Raw genomic sequence first — 23,354 nt, 5'->3', positions numbered from 1 at the left:
TTTTGGGATGCAACATGCAATTTAAAATTCCCAGGGTCTTGAATGTGAATTCCCAGAAAGTGTGGATGACTGACCCCTCTGACTCCTACTCTCAATGTCCAAGAAGCAGCTATGTGTGAATAACTGGGCTCCACCAGCTAACACCATATGTTACACTCCAATATAGAAATTTCTCCCTTCAAGTTGCTAAATTTCTCTCCACTACAACATTCAGTCAGTATTCAGTAATCTTCTTAATCCTTTATTTTAGGCCTTCTTTCCATAAAACCAGTTTTACAGAGTATTACATGGACTGCATCCATTAGCAAAACAAGCCATTAATGCTTACAGAATCAGTGGTGAAAACTCCACCAACTGGTACATTTGTGGAAGGACAACCATTAGGAGACTAGCTCTAAATTGCTTTCATAGTGCTAATGACTATATTAATTACAAAGATGCTCACCGATCTGGTGGATACAGCACCCAGTAACATCATCCCCTGTGTAGGGAAATTTTAAAACACTGTAGTAGTTTTAATGTCAATTTCTCAGATCAGAAAAATTACACATGTGACACATTCACATTCTTAGTTTGTAATGTAAAAAGTTACAAATGGAAATGCTTTTGACAACAAACCGATTTCAATAAATAATTAAAAAAAAGACTTGTGTGAGAGCAGTTGTTTTAATGTATACATACCTATAAACCACAAAGGAGATTGCTAATGCCGGCTATTCTCCTCTTGTTTGGGGTTATTTACATAATACCCAATCTGGGCATGTTGCTTCAAGCTCAGCAATACAGGGTCATTCCAGAAATGCACAACGTGGTATTGCATTTCCTTACTAAATTCTAACGGGCTGACATTTATGATGCCATAATTCCTTTTACAGCTGCAGAACAACTAATGTAGAAATATTTCAATTGATATCATCATCATCTTCGTCTACTTCAGAACTGTCCCTTTCATTTTCTTCATATATATCCTTGATCACAAGAATCCGTACAAGCATATTCTCCAAGACGTTACGGTCCAAAGGAGTACTAGAGTACCAAATCAGACTCCCGGGGCCACCAATGTGTTCTGGCTGCAGGTAGAACAAATCTGTTCTTTGTTGTAGATTCCGAGGGCTACAGAACAAAACAATTGGTAAACAGGAAGAAATGTAATAATAATAAAAATCCTTGCATTTGGTACTTTTCTTTTTTGGTCAGCCAGGTGTCTGACAATGTGGAAACCCATCACCATGCTTAATAGTATCCAAACCAAGCTGAGATTTCCATGCATCCCACCCACACATGGAAATCCCAGAGCTAGATTGTTGGAATGGAAATGCACACTCTCCCTGAAAGGATACATCCTGCTTGACTGATTCCGGAAAGTATTAGATGCATGTTGGCAAGAGCCAAGTCATAGGGATCCCAGAGTGTGCATTGGGATCGGGGTACTGCTGGAGCCTACTCAGCTAAAACTGCTTAGCTTGCCATTGATTTTGCTGTCTGCCAAGCTTTACTTCTGCTAGTCCTGGTTTTATTTTCCTTGGACACGGGTGGGGGGGGGGAGAGAGAGAGGGTAGAAAGGTGCTGAGTGGGTAAGGGAGGGAGGGGGGGCACTAAGTAAGGGAGCACACGTTTGATCAGTTGGCGCAGAACAGCTGCCAGAAAGTGCTCCGTGAATAAAAAACAGGAGGATGAAGTGGTTACTTAGAAAGTTCCAAATTTGGAGGTATATAAAGAAATCCATGTAATTTGGTTATAAGGTATTGGAGGATACACACCTTTGTTTTCTGTAAGTTTTCCTGAAAACCACACATCACCAGGTCTTGGGGTATTGTCCCCATTAATAGGTATGGAAGACGGAATTGTGGAATATTCTTAAATTCAGTCTTAGTTTGGGAAGCCAGTTCTTTTTATGAATTGCGGAAATCGGACCCATGGTTACCAAGAAGGAAGGAGCTAATATTGTAATCTACAAGGAAAATGTCCATATCATTGAGCCATGGAAAACAGGTTGATTACTCCCTCTCTCCAAAAATTAAACTACTTGTCGGTAATTCCCAAATAGCCACATTTTTTCCTGAAATTATAGAGCCAGTGTCTGATGTGTTCATTTCACTAGATGTGCACACCACAGTTTCAAAGGTATAGTCTATATGTTCCATAGAGGACAGTTCAATTTCTCCATTTTCCCAACAAGGTAAAAGCAATTAACTGCAAAACTTAATCTACACAAAAGTAAACAATATCAACAAATTTAGACCTACCATTTTGAGAGGTAGCACTCAAACATTTTTACAGGACATCTTGAAGGATTGACTGAATTTTCTTGTTGTTCAAACACAGGGTCTTCCTCTTCACGTTTCCTTTTTCCTGTTGACATTTTATCTGAAACAAAATATTTTATTTTCTTCATTGGTTTTCATCTTTTCAGTGTATTGAACAACTACACAAAACAACATAATATAATAGTTAATAATATAACAATGGGAAGTTGATATTTACAACATTAGAACAGAAAAAATAATAATTTGTGTTCTACTCAACTAAATGATTTTTTCTAAATGTTTACATAATTCTAGATGGGATTTCATAAGTTCCTTTGAATATGATTTCAGGTGTCAGTTTGACTTAGTCTGAAGCACTCTTGTCTCTGAGTTAGAAGACTGTGAGTTCAAGCCTCATGTTGGGAATTTTGAACACAGTCTTGGCTCACACTCCACTGCAGTACTGGGTAGTGCAGTACTCTTATTGTTGTAGTTGTTTTGATTTGGATCAGACATAAAGTCGAGGACCCTTCTGCTATTCTGAAGGACGTTAAAGATCACATGGCATTCTCCCTGTCTTGTGGCCAACAATTCCCCAGACAAAATGGGTCATTTACTTCACTGCTGTTTGTGAGGACATCGGTGAGTGTAAATTGGTTGCTTCACTCTCCTACAATAAATCACTGCACTTTACAGTAAATCCTGTGAAGCGCTTTGAGATGTGCTCCTGACATGAAAGGTGCAATATTAAATGCAGGCATTATTATTTTATTTTTTCTGACTTAGCTATTGTATTATTAATTTAAAAATATACATGTGTGTTTTGTAAAGCAATCCCAATTCCAGATGTGCCCCACTTGCTTTTAGAATCAAAGGGACTGATAAATTATTGCAAGAGTAAATATATTTGCAACATGAATCATAACATGGTCTTTTCAAATTCTATACCTCTAGGTGATATATTGTATGGCATTCCCGTTGTTTTTTTCCTTAAAAAAAGATAGAAATCTCTAGGAATAATAGACTTTTACTATATTTAGAACTGCAAGAAGTACCAAAAAAGGCACACCCAATTTAAAGCACCCTGGCACATGCACACCACAGTGAAATTAGGCTATAGTTTATATTACTTAAGATCTGGTCAAAAGTTTTGAATAATATTAACCAACAACGTGTTCCAAATTCTGATTTGATTGATGAACCAAGTTTTAAGCATGAAGGGAGCAAATTCAATGAGAATTGATGTGCTCCTGAAACCATCTATTTTGGCTGGGGTCAGGAGCAGGGCTCCAACTCAGTGTAAGCCATGATGATATTGTACACTTGGTGATAATTCACATTAATGTCCAAAATGCATTTGTAAGACTATATCAGTTTATAAACTCCAGTATATTGGAGACGTTTGTAAACTTATTTATTAAAATAGTAAATGACAATAAATTCACCTTCTGCAAAATAGAAAGATGTTGAAAAATGTGTTATTTAAATTGTCAAGTTTCTTACCTTGATGGTCATTCCTACACAATGCTGGTACATGATATCGAATGCATACAGTATTCTCCGAATTTTTGTTCCACTTCTTGAAAACATTTCCAAAGGAGAGTCTCAAGTGTTGTTCCACTGTCCTTAGCCCAAAGTATTTAGTATTAAAGTATAATAAGGTATTAAGAAGAACAAATGGCGACTGTGACCCTAATTGTTTGCAGTTCCATAGATAATCCTCCTCAACACGTGAAAATATTGATCCTATGCAAAAAAGCAAGCAATCAATACATTGATATTGTTAAGACACAAGTTACCATTATGCACACAACATACTAGAGCTAGACATGTTTATAAAAACAAACTTGTACATAAATAACCCTATAGCTTCTTTTGCGTAGGATGAATGTCTTGGAGCACTTACAGATTGCAATGCATAGAAAATTATGGAAGTTTACCAAAAGAACAGCTAAAAAAATAATTTCTAAAGAGCGTTTTGAAAGTGGAAGCAACACGAAGACATTTTGGAAGTGAATTCCAGAAAAAGGGGCATGGTGTCTGAAGGCAAAGCCATCAATAATAGAGCAGAAAGAGTGAGATGCAAGTAATAAACCAGAATCAGATGAGCAGGGCTTAAATTATGTAGAGAGTTGAAGGTAAGGACAAGGATCCAAAATCGATCTGCCGACAGCCAGTGGAGCTTGGTGAGAATTGGAGTAACGGGCTCATTGCAGGAGCAAATATGTGATGCAGAATTTAACTGGTTGGAACTGATGGAGGATGGAACTAGGGAAAACATGGGAAGAGTCTGTACTCTAAAGGAAGAAGAAATTTATGAGGGGCTTTAGCCACAACAACAAATTACATTTGAAACCATTTCCAAAGAAAAGTTTGACTTTCATGTCCCAAAGCAAGCAACATGAGCCTTATCCAGGATTTGAGGTCTGCTAAGCAAATGGTTAGAACAGTATTATTGGAATTTATGGCGGAATTGCCCAGATAGATATTGATATCACCAACATAGATGTGGAAACTGACTCTTTATGCGAATGATGTCAACTAGAAAGCATTCAGATAAGAAATGTTCGGTTTGCCTACAAAATACAGTCGTGGCACTTTACAGTGAAATCTGTGACGTGCTTTTCGAGACATCCTTCCTACGTGAATGGTGTTATATCAAATGCAAGGATTATTATTATTTACATTGTAAATACAGTAAACCCCTGAATACTCGACCCTGGCTTAACTTGTCACTGCCACTTAAATCATCGTGCTGTCAATATCCCAGCAGCGTTTTTATGTATTTATGCCACTCTGGATAGCTCGTCACTGAGCCCTTTTTCCTTGGAGTGATGAGTTTTCAGGAGTTTACTGTAGGAGGATTACACATAAATCAATGTTAATACATCACAGATAATCATGTAAAAATGTAGTGAAGATGATAGGACAGGTAAGTGAACCCAAAAAAGCCAGTGCCAGAGATGAAAAAGAGAGAAGACAAAGTAATTATGTATCCAAGGCTGAAAATGTGTCTGTGAAGTTCTTATCTGGTACACTTAACTTTATTCAATAATACACAAACAAATTGTGAAACGGACCATTAGATTTTTAAAGCATAATATTAAAAAATTCAAATAAGTTCTTCAAACCTGTACAAGTCTTTATAAACTGTTAAATTGATTAAGCTGGTAAAATGAACACGTGTGTAAAGTGTTGGGATTAAAAGAACAACTGGGGTCCTGTAGCTCAGTGGTTAGAGCACTCGCCTCGCAAGCGAGAGACCTGGATTCAATTCCCGGCAGGCGAAATATTGGGCAAGTTTCCTTACTCCACCCGCCTCTGTTTACCTAGCAGTAAGTAGGAACCCAGTTGTTAGTCGATTGACGGATTGCTTTTCCGGGGGTAATAATTCGTTCAAAAAATAAATAATAAATTGGTCACTTTAATCCACGACTGTGTGTGTGACACTGCTGTGCACAATTGGCTGCCACGTTTCGCCAAAAATATATACAGTCAACTCACTTTACAGTATATTCGGTGAAGCGCTTTGAGCCATCTTGGAAGACTTGACAAGGCACTATATCATATGCAAGGATTATTATTATTATTAAAAGCACATTGTTGGAAACATGCAAAACTTAATTTCAGTTCCTACCATTTGGTAATATACTTGGTCGCCAGCTTCTCAAGATTGCATTAAATTCTTCATTAAAAGTCTTGTAGCGAGGGTCGGTAAATATGTTAACACTCCTATTGTTTTCAGATAGATACTGTGGAGGTGGAAATAAAGTGCAGAAATCCTGCTCGTCATAATCAAAATGTTAACATCGACTTCAGTGATAAAGATTCTGAAGTACTTGATTTACACCAGTGGAATAGTGACAAAATCTATAAATATTATTTTAAGCGTTTTCCCTGCTCAGTAATTAAAAAGGAATTGAAGGAGTTTGTCGACAACACATTCTCAGAAGAAAATCACAAACATTAAGGTTGAGTTAAAGCAAACCTACAAATGGACAATTGAATGTATGCCGCATATAGTTTAAAATAAATTGCAACTAAGAAAAGTTTTTCGAATCGAGTATATATTGAATGATTAGAAAGTTGTCCATTTCCAATGGTTATGTTTAGCCCATTTCTCTAGACAGAAATAGAAGTGCTTCTGAGTTTATAACCAGGAATGGATTTTAAGGAGGGCTTTGGTACATGATAACTCTCCCTAGAGACAATTCCAAGAAATTGTGTTATTTGTGTTCTTAAACATTCCACTTCACAGTTATCTTGGTAAAACAAGCCGGTTGCCAGAAAACACTGTAATAACCTCTTCAGTGATAAAGATTCTGAAGTACTTGATTTAAGCATTTGCAGTGCGCGGTTCTTAACTAAAGCTAATTCCATACACATCCTACTTCTAAATGTTTAAAACATTTCTTAGAAAAGCAGCTGCAAGTTAAGTGGTTGATGGAAGTAAGTTTTAAACATCCATTTTCATATGAAGTCCCAGAAACTGATGTGATCTATGGAAATACCTTTGCTTTGAATTTGAAACAATAAAGGTTTGTTTAATTGAACAAAATGCAAGATGTCAATCACATGTGAGATATCATCATAATTGTCTCTAGGACTACTGAATCATTGAATTGCATCATTCAAGCGGGGGGGGGGGGGGGGGGGCAACCTCAAACAGGATTTTACTAAGAAATGACCCATTACAGTGGTATATTTACTTTGTATAAATTTCACCCCCAACACCCACTCAAGATAAACCAGGCAGTGACCCTGGCAACTTAGTTAGTAAATGTGCTGATAATATTGCAACAGAGCGAACATAGACAAAATCAGCACAATAATGGAAAACATTTGCTGTTCCTAAACAATAAACACTAAAGGGAGCAACATGTCAGCATAAACTAGGAATAGAAGATTTATTCACAAGCAAAAATTTTGGTATTTACTAACTTGTTGGATTCCAAGACATAGATAGTACAGGCTATCAGGTGCATAATGTTCCCCATTTGGCCTTCGAACCTCCTTGACAAACTCAGCCAATCCACAGTTCAGCTCTGCTGTGGTATGTGACAAGAGGTCCTCTTTAAACTGCACTGGCTTTGAAAATACTGCAACAGAAAAGTAAGAAATAACAGTTATTTTAAAGTGCTTCTTAAAAAAGATGGTTAATTGTAATATACTGGGGCTCCACTCTCCACCATAATGCATCCATTCTAAATCGATGACTTGAGTAGATTGGTTGCACCACGTAGCCTGTGGTTTTGGTAGATTTCTGCCATTTTCAATGGTTATCGTTAAATCTCAAACAATTAAGTTTTATTTGAAAATCAGATCTTTTTTGATACCACTGGATCTTCGCATTATACTTATTTTAAGTTTGTCTATCACTTCTCGGTTAGTTTGGTTAACATATAAACATAGGAGCAGGAGTAGCCCCTTGAGCCTGTTCTGCCATTCTATTCGATCTGCACCTCAACTCCAGTTACCCGCTTTTGCCCCAAATCCCTTGATGCCCATAGCTAACAAAAATCTATCCACCTCAGTCTTGAAAATTTTAATGGATGCAGGATCCACAGCCTTTTGGGGAGAGTTCCAGATTCCCACTACCCTTTGGTGAAAAAATACTTCCCGATTTCACTCCTAAATTGCCTAGGTCTAATCCAGAGGAACTAGTTCATTTTCAGATTTATAGTAACTATCTCAGCCTTAACACTGAGGTGGGAGACTTTAGGGAAATTAATCAATCAGAAGCCCCATTCATTGATTGTGCCAAATGAACAATTTTGTGCACCAAACATCTTTTATCAGAAACTTGTGTTCATGTATCAAAAAAGTAATTTGGGGTTTACCTTTTTAAGGCCTTTTTCAAATCAACATCAAGGAAAAGTTTGGGCACCTAAGTTTTAAGTAATCAAATTAGTGCAAAAATAATAAGTATCTAATATAAGTCATTCAAAAGATATTAATACATCGATTTCAGTTCTACTGACATGATCATCAAAGTCCCCCCTCCCCCTTCAAACTTGTACCTGTCCTAACTTTTGGTCTCACCTCTGTCAAACACAAAAGGTTTTCATGAAAATAATGTCACTCTGGGCGATGTAATAAAAAAAAGGATTTAAAATCAAGTATTGCCCAGGCATTATGAAACTTTTGATCAAATAGTTGATAGGCAACTTACTATGAGAAGTAAATTCATCCATTTCAGAAATATCCTCATCTATCGTTTTCTTGGTTATGATCCATTGTTTCCACGCACTTAAACCATAAACATAACTGAATGTGAAACCAATGTCAGGAGTGGCAACGCTACCATCTTGAGAATGAACATCAGAAAGAGCCTTCCTCTTTGCCCCCTATGAAAACAAAACTTGTCAGTGATTATTTACAGCAGGAAAACCAGCAAAATATATCAAAACCAATAATATTTTAGTGTAAAATACAGATTTGTATGTCTTTGAGTTAAACTTCAGTCAATACGAGAACATGTAGCACAGAGGACATACAAACCAATAACAGTAAGAAATTTCTTAGGCCTCAGTTTGGCTTAGTTGGCAGCATTGTTGTCTCTGGGTAACAAGGTTGTATGTTCAAGCCCCATGTAAAGACTTTGAGCTCACAATCTAAAATGATACTAGTGTAGTCCTGGGGCAACACTGAATTGTCATAGTGCAAGTATGACTGTTAATTTTCTCGCTGTTTCAAGTACTTGTACTTCTTAGTTTGGGATTCTGATTGGATCTATTTCTGGTTGGAGGAGGGCCACTAAGAATCTATCTTCCGTTCATTTACAATGTCAAGGCTCTTAGAAAAACACAGGGATGAGAGGAAGATCACATGGCAACATCTCTCAAAAGGGTTATTGTCCAAGGATTTCTTATATAGAACAATGAGGTTTTGGCCATTTCATATGGAGGTTAAATTAGCAAAGTAAACCTGTTGCTTTGTAGTCAACACTAAGATACTGATCCATTGATATAGTGGATATCTCATACCAAACCCATTTAAAAATGTCCCCAAATATAGATATGATAGACAGGAATGTTCTTTTATTTAAAGAGGATAATACAAAGAATGATCTTTGCTATCTTCAACATATTCCGCACATTGATAGAATTTCTTACAATTATTCTATTGCATTAAAAACTGGTGACCAATGTTCTAGCACAAATGTTAATTATCTGAATAATAATCTTTGCATTTGATATAGCGCCATATCACATAATTGAGACGTCTCAAAGCACTTCACAGATATATTGTAAAATCGATCGACTGTATTTTGTGTTATTGAAAGTTCACAGTTAAAACATATAACAAAGATATAAACAAAAGACAGACTATACATATCAGCAATGAGGAAATGCCTCAATACCTTCTTTTTAGTTTGAGGCTTTGGTTGATCTTCATATTCTTCCCCAAACACTGGTGGCAACAGAAACTCATTCTCAGTGTCCAACTCCTCAGCAGCTACAAACAACAACAAAAATAAATGTTAGTCCATGAAATATGATCCCAACAAAAGCTTTTGTACATCTTGGAAGAAAGTTTGTAAACAGCTTCTAGCAGTTCCATTAGATGTGCAGTAACTTCAAAATGAACTCTCCACATGTTGGCTATCACCGCTCTAAAATTGGAATGTGCTCCAACTTATCCTGGTAGTTTCCGACTTGTAGGACATTATATTATCCGATATTAACAAGTTCAGTAAAGGGGTTATTCAGGGTTTTGCTGCCGTTTGATAAATTTGACTCTCAATACAGTGGAAGCCTTAATTTTGTCTGACTTAAAGGTGTCCAAGGTTAATCAAAATACCATTCCCGTCCGGCAGAGGAGCGCCACCGATACTGTATAATAATGTTGCTTCACTTGAAGGAATGTTAACGAACCAGTTAAAATTAAAATGTGGAGTCCTGTAGCTCAGTGGTTAGAGCACTCGCTTTGCAAGTGAGAGACCTGAGTTCAATTCCCGGCAGGGCGAAACCTTGGGCAAGTTTCCTTACTCCACATGCCTAATAATAATCCCTCCAAAACCAAAAACAATAATAAATTGGTTATTTCAATCTACGACTGTTTGTGGGACATTGCTGTGCGCAATTGGCTGCCGCGTTCGTCCACAAATATAGTCAATTCACTTTACAGTGTGTTCTGTGAAGCGCTTTGGGACGTCCTCCCGACGTGAAAAGCGCTATATCAAATGCAAGGATTATTATTATTATTAAAAACACTCTCACAGAATGCAGTAAAATATATTTAACTTTGTTTGGCTGAAAAATACAGTGCAGTACTTTACCATCCAGCAGGCACAGCGCTTCCTCCCTCCCATGCCAATGGATTGGATGGGGACCAATTAGCGGTGGCTCAGAGGTGATTGACAGCTGTCAGTTGCTTGTGAATGGATGGGCTCCAGCCATTCACCAGCGGCTCAGCTGTCAAACAATCACGATTTCCCTCCCTTGTTCTTCCCTGTTCCTCCGCCCCTCTGATTGATTGATAGCACAACTCCAGCCTCTTGTGAATGGCTGGAGTCCACTGTCAATCAAAATTTGGCTCCTTCCCATCTACATCTGGGTCCCTCCTGGTTGAATGGACACCGCACAAGGCTTGAGTGAGTAAATTCAGCGGTGACCATCGCAACATCTTGCACGGAGTAACCGGATTTTCATTCAAATAAACCGGCACGTTTCATTCAAATAAACGGGTACGTTTTAAAGATGCCAAATTAATCAAGCCTGGCATTTTGTTTGATTTACCCGACATCCGGGGTTAACCGGCGCCCGGCATAAGTGGATTCCATTGTATATTTAATTTTAAAAACATACTTCTTGGAAAATCAACTTCCAAGTCCAGTCCAAGTTCAAAAGAAATTCCTGGCGTACTTGGCTGTTCATCTAGGTCATCTTTAATGGTTCCAAAAACATCCAATAAACTTTCAGCACTTTCATCATTGTCGATACCTAAAAGATATTTCACAACAGATTATTATAGGTGATATGGGTATTCAGACAAATTGCTGCAGGGACATTTTAATACAATAACAACAACAATTTCCATTTATATAGCGCCTTTCACTTCAGGAGGTCTTCCCAAGCTGAAATAGAACTAATAATTGAAGTCAAATCACTAAAATAAGTCATTCAATAATAGAAGTCAAATCTCTGATACAGTATCAACACAACCTAAAATAAATTACAATTTGTTACTTAGTTAAGAACCAATGCATCAGTTGCTAGAAAAGTTTACAGGTTCTCTGATATAAATAGTCTGTCTGTTTCACCACACTTATGTATACTTGGATCCCAAGACCCATTCAGCAAGTATAGGAAGTGACTAAAGCGAGTTGGAGGGATAGCTCAGATGACTGTGGGTTTGCTGGTTGATTGCATGCCCATGGAACTAGTCGTGAAGCCAAGAGTGACGGTGCACAATATAATGGATGTAATACTTTAGCACTGTCAAACTTTCTTATAATTGTCTTGTACTGTCACCTTTAACATTCTGTTTGAAAGAGGAACAAAAATGAAGCCTTTCTGGGTTTAAAACAGTAGATGCTAAATAATTAATGTAAGAGTCATCCTGTAACTTTCCTTTTAAAATAAAATGTTAATTATGTTTGTATTCCTCTTACTATACTACAAGCTGCTGCATTAACATACTCATATTGTTTCGCCCAGTCAAAACTTTAATAATATCCTTCATTTTATATAGCGCTTTTCTATATACTCTATATACTCATACAGTATATTCTGTGAAGTGCTTGAAAGGTCTCGAAGACATGATGAGGCGCTAAATCAAATGCAAGGATTATTATTATTATAAAATGATGATTTAGTATTACAGTGGGAGGGACTGGAGCAAGATATTTGTTCTGCAAAACATAAATAGTTTTTGTAAGATAGTTTTACTCTTTAATACTTGTAATTAATAATAATTATCCTAAAATAATAGGATTTTCTAAGTACAGTAATAGTGTTAGCGTCTGCTTTGTAACTGGATCTGAACAGATTGGAGCTGTCCTGTTGGCACTACCTAGTGACGGAATATAAAATTGCACTTAGCAAGAAACAAAATGCAAAATACTGTAGATGCTGGAAATCTGAAATAAAAACAGAAGTCACTGGGAACACTCAGCTGGTCAGGCAGCATCTATGGAGAAAGGAAAGTGAGTCAATGTTTTGGGTTCATGTCCCTTTGTCAGAACTGGGGCATATTGGGAGGGAGAGGCTTTTAAGGACTAACAGAGAGGGGGAGGCAGGGCACGGAAGATAAAGGATAAAATGGGGTAGAGGATGATGGGCTAGATGTAAACCCATCATCCCGTCCTCTACTCCATTTTCTCCTTTGTCTTCCTTGCCCTGCCTCCCCACTGTTAGTCTTTAAAAACCTCTCCCTCCCAACATGCCCCAGTTCTGACGAAGGGTCTTGGACCCGAAACATTGATTCACTTTCCTTTCTCCATAGATGCTGCCTGACCTGCCGAGTGTTCCCAGCGATTTCTGTTTTTGTTGCACTTAGCAAGTGTCATTTGATCCATAAAATTTACAGTGCAGAAACGGGCCTGTCGATTTTGCTTAGTATCGTTCTTTGCAAGATGAGTACATTCATAAAAAAGAAATATTAAAACTTACCACAAAACTCCATGGATACTGGATTCCTCTCTGCCTCAACTATCATCTCAGCCATAGCCAGTAGATCAGCTTCAATTGGATTTGAAGGGACTTTTCTTTTTAGATCCTCTATTGTTTCGACTATCTTCTCTGCATTATCCAACGTAGTAGGTAGAAACACCGGAACAGGTACCTGCTCCAAACACATTACACATGAGATGCAATCAGAATTCAAGGATATAGTAGGTGAATGGCTCAATTTGGAAGGAAACTAGATGAGTGATAGGAAAAGAGTACCACTTGAGTTACCATTTTCATCCAATGTAAACTGTTTCAGTTTATTTTTCCTATTATACAGGCATAAGATTTCTGTGAGGTGAAGGTCAGCCAAACCTTAAGCATATAAGGATTCACAAACCCTATAAGGCACAAATATTTTTTAAAATGTGCACGATCAACAACAAGATTACATTTATGTAGCGCCTTTCACGTCGGGAGGACGTCCCAAGGTGCTGGACAGAGTACACCACTTCAGACCTGAGCTGGGGTTAGGGGGGGTAAGAGAAGGGGATAGCCAATGGCATGGTCGAAGATGAGGGTCTTGAGGCGGGACTTGAAGGAGGCTAAGGAGGGGGAGAGGCGAAGTGACTGGGGGATGGAATTTCAGAGATTGGGGGCAGAGTGGCTGAAGGCTCTCCCGCCAATGGTGGGGCGGATGGGTCGGGGGACGTGGAGCAGGCCGGAGCCGGCTGAGCGGAGGGAGCGGGCGGGTTGGTAGGGGATTAGGAGGTCGCAGAGGCCATGGAAGGCTTTGTATGTGAGGACCAGATCTTGAACTGGATCCTCTCAAGGATAGGGAGCCAATGGAGTCGGGCGGTAATGGGGGAGATACGGGTCATGGAGTTTGGTGCGGGAGAGGACACGGGCTGCAGAGTTCTGGATTATCTGCAGCCTGTGGAGGGAGGAGTTGGGAAGGCTAACAAACAGGGCGTTTGCCTAAACTCATAGTTTAGTCAGCTGGGTGTTTGACACATATGGAAATCTGTCACCATGTTAAGAATATCCAAACCAGAGTTTCATATCTCCATGTATGCTACCTTATGCATGGAGATTTCACTTTTTTTGCAATGTAATGAGCACTTTCTCACTGGTGGGATGCATCCTGCTTACCAGCTTGAAAACCTTAGTGTTCATTAGGGTACTGTTGGGAGTTTAATAAGCTAAATCAGATAATAGCTTGCCATTGTGAGCACTGTCTGGTAACTTTCCTGCTGCTTGTCCAGCAAGGAGCATCCTATCTGTTAGGGTTTGTCTGGTAGGGTTAACAGGAACTGAATAGCAAGCTCTAAGGAGATCCTGTTTACCATCCCCTAGGAAGATAGGTACTAGTTTGTCATTTAATAGGTTTGAACCCTCACTTGGCGACTAGCAGGTATCAGAAACTCCGAGCTGGCTTCCCAGTGTAACATGAAGCATGTTAGAGCATTGCCACCATCCTTCTATTCACACTCAGACACAAATTCCTACTCAATGAGTGATAGTTCCACCAGACGGAAGCACAAAGATTCAAAAGCAGCTGATTAATTCTCCGATTACCAATCAAGGTGGATATCAAACCCTGGATATATGATGTGTGTTCCTGAACCCAGACCACAGGTAATGCCTTCCAGCAGTTGTTGGCCCACGTCTCAAGAAGTTACCTTGGTTTTTCAATGAACTACCTTTCCACATCTGCCTTCAGTGATGTGGAAAGACCTACACAGGGCAGCTGGTGATGTGCCAGTCACCTTGATGTTCCAGAGATCCAATCCAAAAACCGTGTAACAGGTTTATTCAACACCAATTGTTCAATCCAGGTCATCACGTCAAAGGCTTTGGCAAATACACATCTGCAGTGAAGTCAACTCTGCCTCAGCAGAGTGCTCAGCTACACATCAGCATAGGCCAGAGCCTCCCTCTCAATTATATGTTAAATATTAGCATTTTGAAAGAACTTTAAAAATTACTGGAATATTCTGCGAATCAAAGTCTTGGCTGTACTATAGAGTATGACCGAATGGTTTTCTCTCGCTTTCCCCATGGTTGAAAAAATAATTACAATCTTGGGTTTAATAACAATACAGCAATTGAACTATGTGAACAATAAACTTACCGGAATAGGAATAGACACAGGTACTGGAGTGTTGTAACAAAACATGTGCATAGGCACTGGTATATAGACTGGCACAGGAATAGGCACAGGAACCAACTGAGGCTTCCAATCATCCTCTGAAAAAAGCAGACATAGGATTTAATATAATATATACAGTTATTTAAAATGTACATAAAACACATTTTTAAATTGTGGTTTGCCGAAACGTAAATTGAATTAATCACTCGAACGCGATCCTTCTAAATGGGAGTACCAGTATATGTTAAATAGTGTGTTATTAGCTGCACAATTTAAGAGTAAGAACATTCAATTGTATTTATAGAAAATCGAAAAATATGCAAAATGCATTGTTCTCTCTGCCACTTTCTTCCTGATGAGCCGTCCATGGGGTCAACATTTGGATGGTGTGTGTGATGCATTAGGGTGGGGAGCAGATGTAATTGTGATTTGTAATGATATTGTTTTAATCAATTGATTATAAAGTAACCAGACTAAATGTTTTCACTGAGAACATCAACCTAACCAGTCTAAGAATTACCTCAAGTTCCTAGAGTCAAGATTATGTATTGAACAGTTATCTCACTTAGTTACCAAATAAACTTATCAATTAGTGAAGCTTTTATGGATGCAAGCAGCAGGGTTAATTAAGCATTGGAAATAAACTGTCTGAATCCCTAAAATAAGTTCATCAAATTGATATTCTGAAGTACTCTTTAATTCCTTTTATAGCTTTGGAAAAGGCTGCTGCTTGCATTGTGATAGATGACCGTAATAACAGGAACATTATGCTGCTTTTGCAGACGAGTTCAAATGCCAAATGAGCATTACATTTGAACTTGTGATTCTCACGCACTTAATAGATTAACATGAAACTGCCAGTGATCCTAGTCATGTTGGTAAGAGGCATTCAAAACACAATGTTAATCATGGACAATGCAACAAGTACTGTTTAAAGAATGACAACGACAAACAGCAGAGACAAAAGCTGCTCTATTCAAAAATTTATTTGAAATCTAAAACATAAATTCTACAATGAAAACCTCAAAACATTTTCCACAGCACTGGAAGAAAAAAAAGTAATATGACTCAGATGTGAAAATGCTGTTTTTAATCCATACCCGTCTGACAGGATTTTGACTGTGTATGAGGTTTACAGTAGGTAGCTTTTGTCTGAGTCAAAGGCTTGCACAATAATGCCTTATTCTTCAGCTCCTTTGGTGGTGTTGGTGAAGGTGCTGGTATCTGGTTGGAAACCTAAATAAATAAAATCACAAAATTAAACCCTTTTTTTCCAACAGAGCAATAAACAAGCTAACAATTATACTTAATAAGTGAAAATTATACCACAGAAGTGTGGCTCCACAAATGGGGAAGAGTTCTTACATAATTGTACATAAATCAATTACACCTTTAAAGGACTAGCTGACAGTGTGATCCTAGACACGAAAGCATTTTACAACCATCTTGCAAGTTAAACATAGAATCAATTGATGAAAAAGTGGAGACAGCCTCCCAACGCCAAAGGCACTATATTAAATGCAAGGATTATTTATTATTTTTAACTGGTTAATCTCCAGCAGTACCTCAACGGACATTCTTGTTATCCTATGCCTAACTGCCCCTCAAAACAAGCCTGCAATCCCTCCATGGAGTGAGCGCACATTCCATTTCAGACAAATTTCGATGTGTTGGTGGCCTACATATGTGAAACTCTGTCTAGTTTGGATACTCTTAAGCAGAGGGATGGTTTTCTGCAGGTGCCAGACGTTCATCCGACCAAATAAAATTTGTCCTGAATTCTAAATAGATTCCACACCCCACCATTAATAATGGGCGCTGGTACTAATAATCACAAAATAATAAACCTTGGTATAGCATGTTTCAGGGCTGTAGGACAGCAATATTCGATATGCATGACGTGATGACTAATTTTATTTGGGGGACTGTTGGCCAGCAAACTAGGAGAAACTCCCTTTTCTTTTCAAATTGTGCCATGGGATCTTTAACGTACGCCTGAACAGACGGGGCCTTGATTTAACATCTCATCCGAAAAACAACACCTCAAACAACACAGCACATCCCAAGCACTGCATTGGAGTGTCATCTTAAGACGAGTTCCAAATCTCGACATGGGGATTGAACCCACAACCATCTGACTCAAAGGCGAGAGTGCTATCAACTGAGCCAGTCTGACACTCCTAGCAAAATCCAGCTTCATATGGAAATAGTCTTGAATAATATTAATTTAGTTCTTTTAAGGTCGATACTTACTGTGATTTTAGAACTGGGAGTTTGAAAAATTTGATCTGTAACTGAAAAATAAAACAACACGTTAACCAGCTTCACTTGTCGGTTAAAACACACAATCTATTAACTAATTTTGCCCAAAGCTCCTTAATCCGGTTTGCCTTATTTGCATACCACAATTTCAGCCATTCTGCTTCCACTCTGGAACTCCATCCAGGATGCCCCTCTGACTCCCTCAAGGCAAGTCTTCTTTGACTGAGCGTTTAGTCATCTTTCCCCTCTACAAACACCTCCTCTAGTGCCAATCCAACATGGCCAAAGGCTTTGAAACGTCACCCTCCCACCCCCACATGACACAAAAGGCACTATATAAATGTAAATTGTACTTTTGTATTATATGGTTCTACTGTGTTTCAGGGTAGGAGGACATTTAGAAACTATTATTTTAGTGGTGAATATTCCCAATGCTTAATCCTCTGGGCCATTATTTTTCATTTTCTTCATCCACTTACCTGTATTCATATTTTCAGGTCCTTTTTGTGTAAGCATATCGGGTTCATTCTGTTGGCTATAGAATTGCAGAAGGCACTGCTGATTACAGAAATGCTTCATCTCTCCCCGCCACTGTACTGATTCAGTTAGCTCCCTCTGAGCTTTACAGCAGTCACACCTAGCAGCCTAAAAGAAAATAGAATCTCATTACTTGTGGAGAAATTTTAACAACAACAAAATAACATTCATAGAGCACCTTTCACGTCAGGAGGACATCCCAAGGCGTTGGACAGTCAGGGGTCAGAACCCGAGCATGAGGGAGGGGTGGAATAGGAGTGAGGGAAGGCAGAGAAATGGCAGGGCGACCGAAGGCACGATCGAAGAGGAGGGTCTTGAGACCGGCCTTGAAGGAGGTAAGGGAGGAAGAGAGGTGAAGGGACTGTGGGATGGAGTTCCAGAGTGTGGGGGCAGAGAGGCTGAAAGCTCGGCTACCGATGGTAGGGTGGGTCGGCCAGGAGACATGGAGCAGGCAGGTTTGTAGAGAGTCAGCAGGTGGGAATGATGGGGTCACGGAGTCTGGTGCGCGAGAGTACACGGGCTGCAGAGTTTTGGATGATCTGCAGCTTGTGAAGGGAAGAGTTGGGAAGTCCGATGAGGAGGGAATTTCCATAATTGAGCCTTGATGTGAGGAATGTGTGGGTGAGGGTTTCGGCAGCCTGAGGGGTAAGGCAGTGGTGAAGTCTGGCAATGTTGCAGAGATGGTGGTAGGCAGAGCCAGTCATAGTGTGGATGTGGGGGTGAAAGGACAGTTCAGGGTCAAACAAGACACCCAAGTTCCTGACTGGCTTAGTGAGGTTGAATGTGCAGCTGTGGAGGCTGATGCTGCCAGTGCCTGAGGTGCGGAGGCGCTGGCGCGAGCCAATCAGGAGGGCCTCAGTCTTGCTGACGTTCAGCTGGAGAAACTTGTCCCTCGTCCAGGACTTGATGTCGGACAGGCAGTTGGTCAGGACGCCAGTAGTTGTGGAGTTGAGGGTGGAGGCAAAGAGAGTTGGGTGTCATTCGCATACATGTGGAGGAGAAGCTGTTTGCTGAGATGAAGTGGAGGCAGTGTGTAACTACATGGAATTACATAGAACTTTACAACACGGAAACAAGCCATTCTGCCCAACTCGTCTTTGCTCTACATAAGCCGCCACCTTTCCTCATCCCCTTGATTGTTTTCTCCCTTATATATACACATCAATTTTCCTCTGAAATACGTCAATGGTTTATTTATATGGACATTGCTATTGCAAAACAGAATCAAAAGGCAGAGAAAATTAGGAATTGATATCACAATCACAGAAATTATGAAAATAAATTTTGCTAACCTTAAAGTACCAGTCTATAAACTTTTTGCAACAGTCATCACTACAAAAATCTTGTGCTTTTCCATCAATTTCTTTGGCTGCTGCCCGCTTACACAGCTGTGAACAGTAGCTGCAGATAACACAACGCAGTCCCAAAAGTTTTGCGAAATCCTGCTTATATAGAAGCTTGCAACCTGCAAACAAATAGTTGACTATTTCAGCAAACTTGCATCCATACAAATAAGCTTGGGTAAGTTTAAAACATTTATTAAAACGCTCTAGTTCTCCTTTCAAAACAATGCATTACTTCCTCGCTTATGACTGGATGGCCACTAGGTGGTGCAGTTCAATTAGTCTTTCAACCTTTCGGACCCCAAAAAGAAACCTAGGCTAAAGAACTGAAAGGTCCTATTTGTAATGAGTTTGGGTCGTCTCAATCACAGTTCCTATTGGACTAGGGTAACAACTGATCCTAGTTCAGCACCAAATTCAGCAGTAATCTACACATTAATGCAGGCTGAAGACAGTGTACAGGGAGTACGATTTCCTTCTGTGTATCTCCTGTTAGAGCTAATCTAGAAGATCAGTTGATGTGGATATACGATGTAAAGTGGAAAAATCCCATTCCAGGGATGGCCAACTTGTGACCTGTGAGCTGCAAGTTGGCCATCCCTGCTCTAGATGAGAATAAAATAAATGGCACATTGTAAAATCGTTCCCTGCTCCCAATCATATGAATTGCTCCCCACTGCTCAATAATCTAAGGAATTGTTTGGGATAGTCTGTCTCCTCTAATTTATCCTCTAAATTGTGGAGTCCTGTAGCTCAGTGGTTAGAGCACTTGCTTTGCAAGCGAGAGACCTGAGTTCAATTCCAGGCAGGGCGAAACCTTGGCAAGTTTCCTTACTCCACACAGAGCCTAATAATAATCCCTCCAAAAAAGAACCAATAATAAATTGGTCAGTTTCAATCTACGACTGTTTGTGGGACATTGCTGTGCACAATTGGCTGCCGCGTTTGCCCACAAATATAGTCAATTCACTTTACAGTGTGTTCTGTGAAGCGCTTTGGGACGTCCTCTCGACGTGAAAAGCACTATATCAAATGCAAGGATTATTATTTATTATTTTAATAGAGAATATATTACCCTCCACTGAGTGCACATTCCTGAAAGTACAGCTGATAAGTTGTAAATTAAAATGTTTTTGTCAGACACACAAATACACTCACCAATCTAAAATGTCTCTTCTTCATTGAAACCTTTTGTGTGCATCACCCATGTGCAACATGGTTAGCAGTCAACTAACACCCTTTGACATAAGGAATACCAATTGGATATGTGGAACAGAAAGTTTATTCAATTTAATTTAAGGACTGGATTTAAAAAAAACTGTAATAAGTTAATTATGATGTATATAAGGCAGAATTTAAGAAAAAAAACATATTCACTAACTGTTCAAGTATAATTTACAGGTTAAATTCTTCACTTAGAACAACGATCAATCAGGACTCGCTACCATCAACATACTATGGACCAGTGAATAGACCAGAATTTATTTTATGGGGACTGGACAGTGCAATTGGTTAGCACACAGCCCTTTCAACCTCTAGGATCTGGGCTAAAACCTTGCTCATGCTGAATTCATGACAATTTCCTTCATCTGTTGACTGGAAGGAAATTATGTGAAATATATTTTGTCATGTTTAACCCTCTGCTTATGGATGGGGGGTTACAACTCAAGGCTGCCAGTAAATAAGTAAAATATCCAGAGAAGCCACAGGAATTAATGATGTAGCATATTGAAATGTAGTACGGGTGCAGGAGGATGCTATTTTGAGGTTGGGATTAAGATGTGTTCAGGCAGATGAGAAACAACTCGACATTGCAGATTGGCTCTAGTGTATACCAAGAGCAAAATAGCTATATGATAATGCGGGGGGAGAGAGAGGGGGTAGAAAGTATATGTGTGAGAGAGGTGAAAGAAAGGGAGGGGATAGTGTGTGTGTGTGTGTGTGTGTGTGTGAGAGAGAGAGAGAGGGAGTGAGAGAAAGTAATTGGGAAAGGGAGAGTGTGAGAGAAAGAGAGAGGGGAGAATGATTGAGAGGCGAGAGGTGGAATGTGAGAGGGAAGGGAGAGTGTGAGAGGGTGTGAGAAGCGGAGTGAGAGAGAGAGAATGAATGAATGAGGAGACAAAGTATGTGCAAGAGAGTGCACAAGAGAGGGGGTGGTAGAGAGAGTGATTGGGGAGAGCGTGACATGAGGGAGGGAGAGAGGGAAACAAAAAGAGAGTGGAGAGATAAAGGAGAATTGACGGCATTGTCTTGTGGTTCGCTATCAGGACAGATGATCAGAACCTCCCTTGGCGGGGGGGGGGGAACCGAGGACGGACACAGAGTGACGTGCTGTGCAGTTTCCTCACAGAAAGCTCCTTTTTTCCCCAGTGAAAAACTCTACGTCCTTCATTTCGTCTCTGCGACCTCCCGATCTGGCAGTTCCCTTTGAGAAGCAAACCCCACTCGCTTCATGTCCCTGCACCTTATCTGACCCCAAAATTGGCATTTTGCCCCTGCTCACTGGAGTTCCATTCCTGGAGTCCCTCCAACTCCCTCTTCTACTCTTTCAAGGCATGTCACGACCTAACTCTTTGACCACACTTTGGGTCATCGTTTCCCTTCCGCATTCCACCTCCCTCGGCTCCCATCCCCAACTCAGGTGCCCAGCCAACAGTGTCAAGATGTCCTGCCAACATGAAAACGGAGCTGTGTAAATGTGGGTTTATTTCTGGAAGGAAAACACAAAATATTGCTTATGTGGCCCACGGATCTTTCTTGAATAGGGAATCTGGCATGGGGCAGCCAAAAGTTGGACCATCGTGGTCTAAACCTTGGGTGGGCTAACATTTTGGCTGCTGAGGGCTGGATTCCCTATTTCAAAAATGTCTGCATGCTGCCTAAGTAATATTTTTGCATTTCCCTTCCAGAAACATAACATTTACAGGTTATAAGAGGGAGCAGGTGGGACAGATGAAATGGAGGGGACCGGATGAAATTGACCTGTGGGCCGTACAGCCCTGGAACGTAACAACATCCACTACAATTGTAGATACTTATCCATTTTACTGCCTGTTGTTCTCTTAATGTATTATGTCATGGTCACCCCTTGCTTTCTATTCCTGCCTGTTATTTAAATACATTGAGTAGCACTTTAAATACTTTTTTGTGCATTCAACATTTTTGATACTTATGGTGCCATCAACTCTTGACTCTAGCGTTGATTGTAGCTGACTATCTATAATTTGCATGAGTGGATACGAAGTTGTGTATTGGATCACTTGGACCTTAAGAAAGGCACCAATTATATCAAGTAATTGGTGCTATACAATTACCATTGGGTATCCTAATTCGGGGAGGGACTCAATGACCATAAAAGAACGAGCTCCATGTGCTGGTGCTCGCTATTTTTCTCCCTGATGACAACAAATGTACATGCTCAGACTATTGATGAGTATTAGTCGGGGGTTGGTTCCTTATGCACTTTACATTAACTTCATTAAAGTGGCTGCTAGTGCGTGCAGTTTAAGTGTGATGAATGTTTGCTATCGCATAGTTGTGTTTGTTGATATTTATCATGATGTTTAAGATTATTGCTGAAGGTTGTGGATTTCATTGAAGCTACAATAAAATTCCGTTGAGTTAACTTAACCGTGCTTAACACAAGCTTTCTGTAAAAATCAAAGGAGGGAATACACGAAACAGGTTCAGCCTAGGTCACTGAGGTGTAAAATAAACACGTGATTGACTGAAGTTTCCCAATTTGCATTAATTTAAATAGCAATTGATAGTATCTGTCATTGTGGAAGAACTCATTAGTCAAGTTACACCCAGTTATTGGTACTTGCATTCATTAGTGAGGATTGAACAGAGGCCATCCAGTACACTCTGTGAGGGAAAACAAGCCATATCATGGGTGTACATAATTAGCAGACAACTGTGAAAACCATTTCATATCCTACAGTTATATTTTAGTTTTGGAATTATATTCTAACCAATACACAACTTTGAAAATTCTAATCAAGCATAATATTTTTTAGGTAGCATTCAAAATCAGGAACATTTTACATCACTTATTTCAACATTAGGTAAAGACTTGAGGATACAAAGTGCTTTAGTTGAATTAGCAAGTAATGTTTTTGTTTATGTAGTTTACATAAGCTAAATATTATGTTTTGTTCAGATATCTACACATCTACATAAAGAGTCTGGGCATTAAAAA

At 39.4% G+C, this 23,354-nt stretch overlaps 1 protein-coding gene across 2 annotated transcripts in view; it reads right to left on the bottom strand.

The window, feature by feature from the left end:
• Positions 1–228: 228 nt before the first annotated feature.
• The window catches only part of zmym2 (zinc finger, MYM-type 2), a 55,725-nt gene continuing 32,599 nt past the window's right edge, over positions 229–23,354 (bottom strand). The window contains exons 12-25 of one of the 2 annotated variants that reach the window (XM_007905589.2): positions 19,103–19,275; positions 17,753–17,918; positions 17,265–17,305; positions 16,112–16,247; positions 14,994–15,109; positions 12,863–13,034; positions 11,057–11,191; positions 9,610–9,704; positions 8,419–8,593; positions 7,188–7,345; positions 5,884–5,998; positions 3,750–3,992; positions 2,247–2,367; positions 229–1,113 (exon numbers count right to left, since the gene is read on the bottom strand). In XM_007905589.2, the coding sequence (XP_007903780.2) occupies positions 903–1,113; positions 2,247–2,367; positions 3,750–3,992; positions 5,884–5,998; positions 7,188–7,345; positions 8,419–8,593; positions 9,610–9,704; positions 11,057–11,191; positions 12,863–13,034; positions 14,994–15,109; positions 16,112–16,247; positions 17,265–17,305; positions 17,753–17,918; positions 19,103–19,275 (2,057 nt within the window). In that variant the 3' untranslated portion in view covers positions 229–902. Of the gene's footprint in view, positions 1,114–2,246; positions 2,368–3,749; positions 3,993–5,883; positions 5,999–7,187; positions 7,346–8,086; positions 8,134–8,418; positions 8,594–9,609; positions 9,705–11,056; positions 11,192–12,862; positions 13,035–14,993; positions 15,110–16,111; positions 16,248–17,264; positions 17,306–17,752; positions 17,919–19,102; positions 19,276–23,354 lie in introns of those variants that run through there. The other variant, XM_042334222.1, reaches the window with a different exon arrangement.

The sequence above is a fragment of the Callorhinchus milii genome, unplaced genomic scaffold (genome assembly GCF_018977255.1).
Source record: "Callorhinchus milii isolate IMCB2004 unplaced genomic scaffold, IMCB_Cmil_1.0 Scaffold4, whole genome shotgun sequence".
In the NCBI taxonomy this organism is placed as follows: Eukaryota; Metazoa; Chordata; class Chondrichthyes; order Chimaeriformes; family Callorhinchidae; genus Callorhinchus; species Callorhinchus milii.
This window is presented reverse-complemented; position numbering and strand designations above follow the sequence as displayed.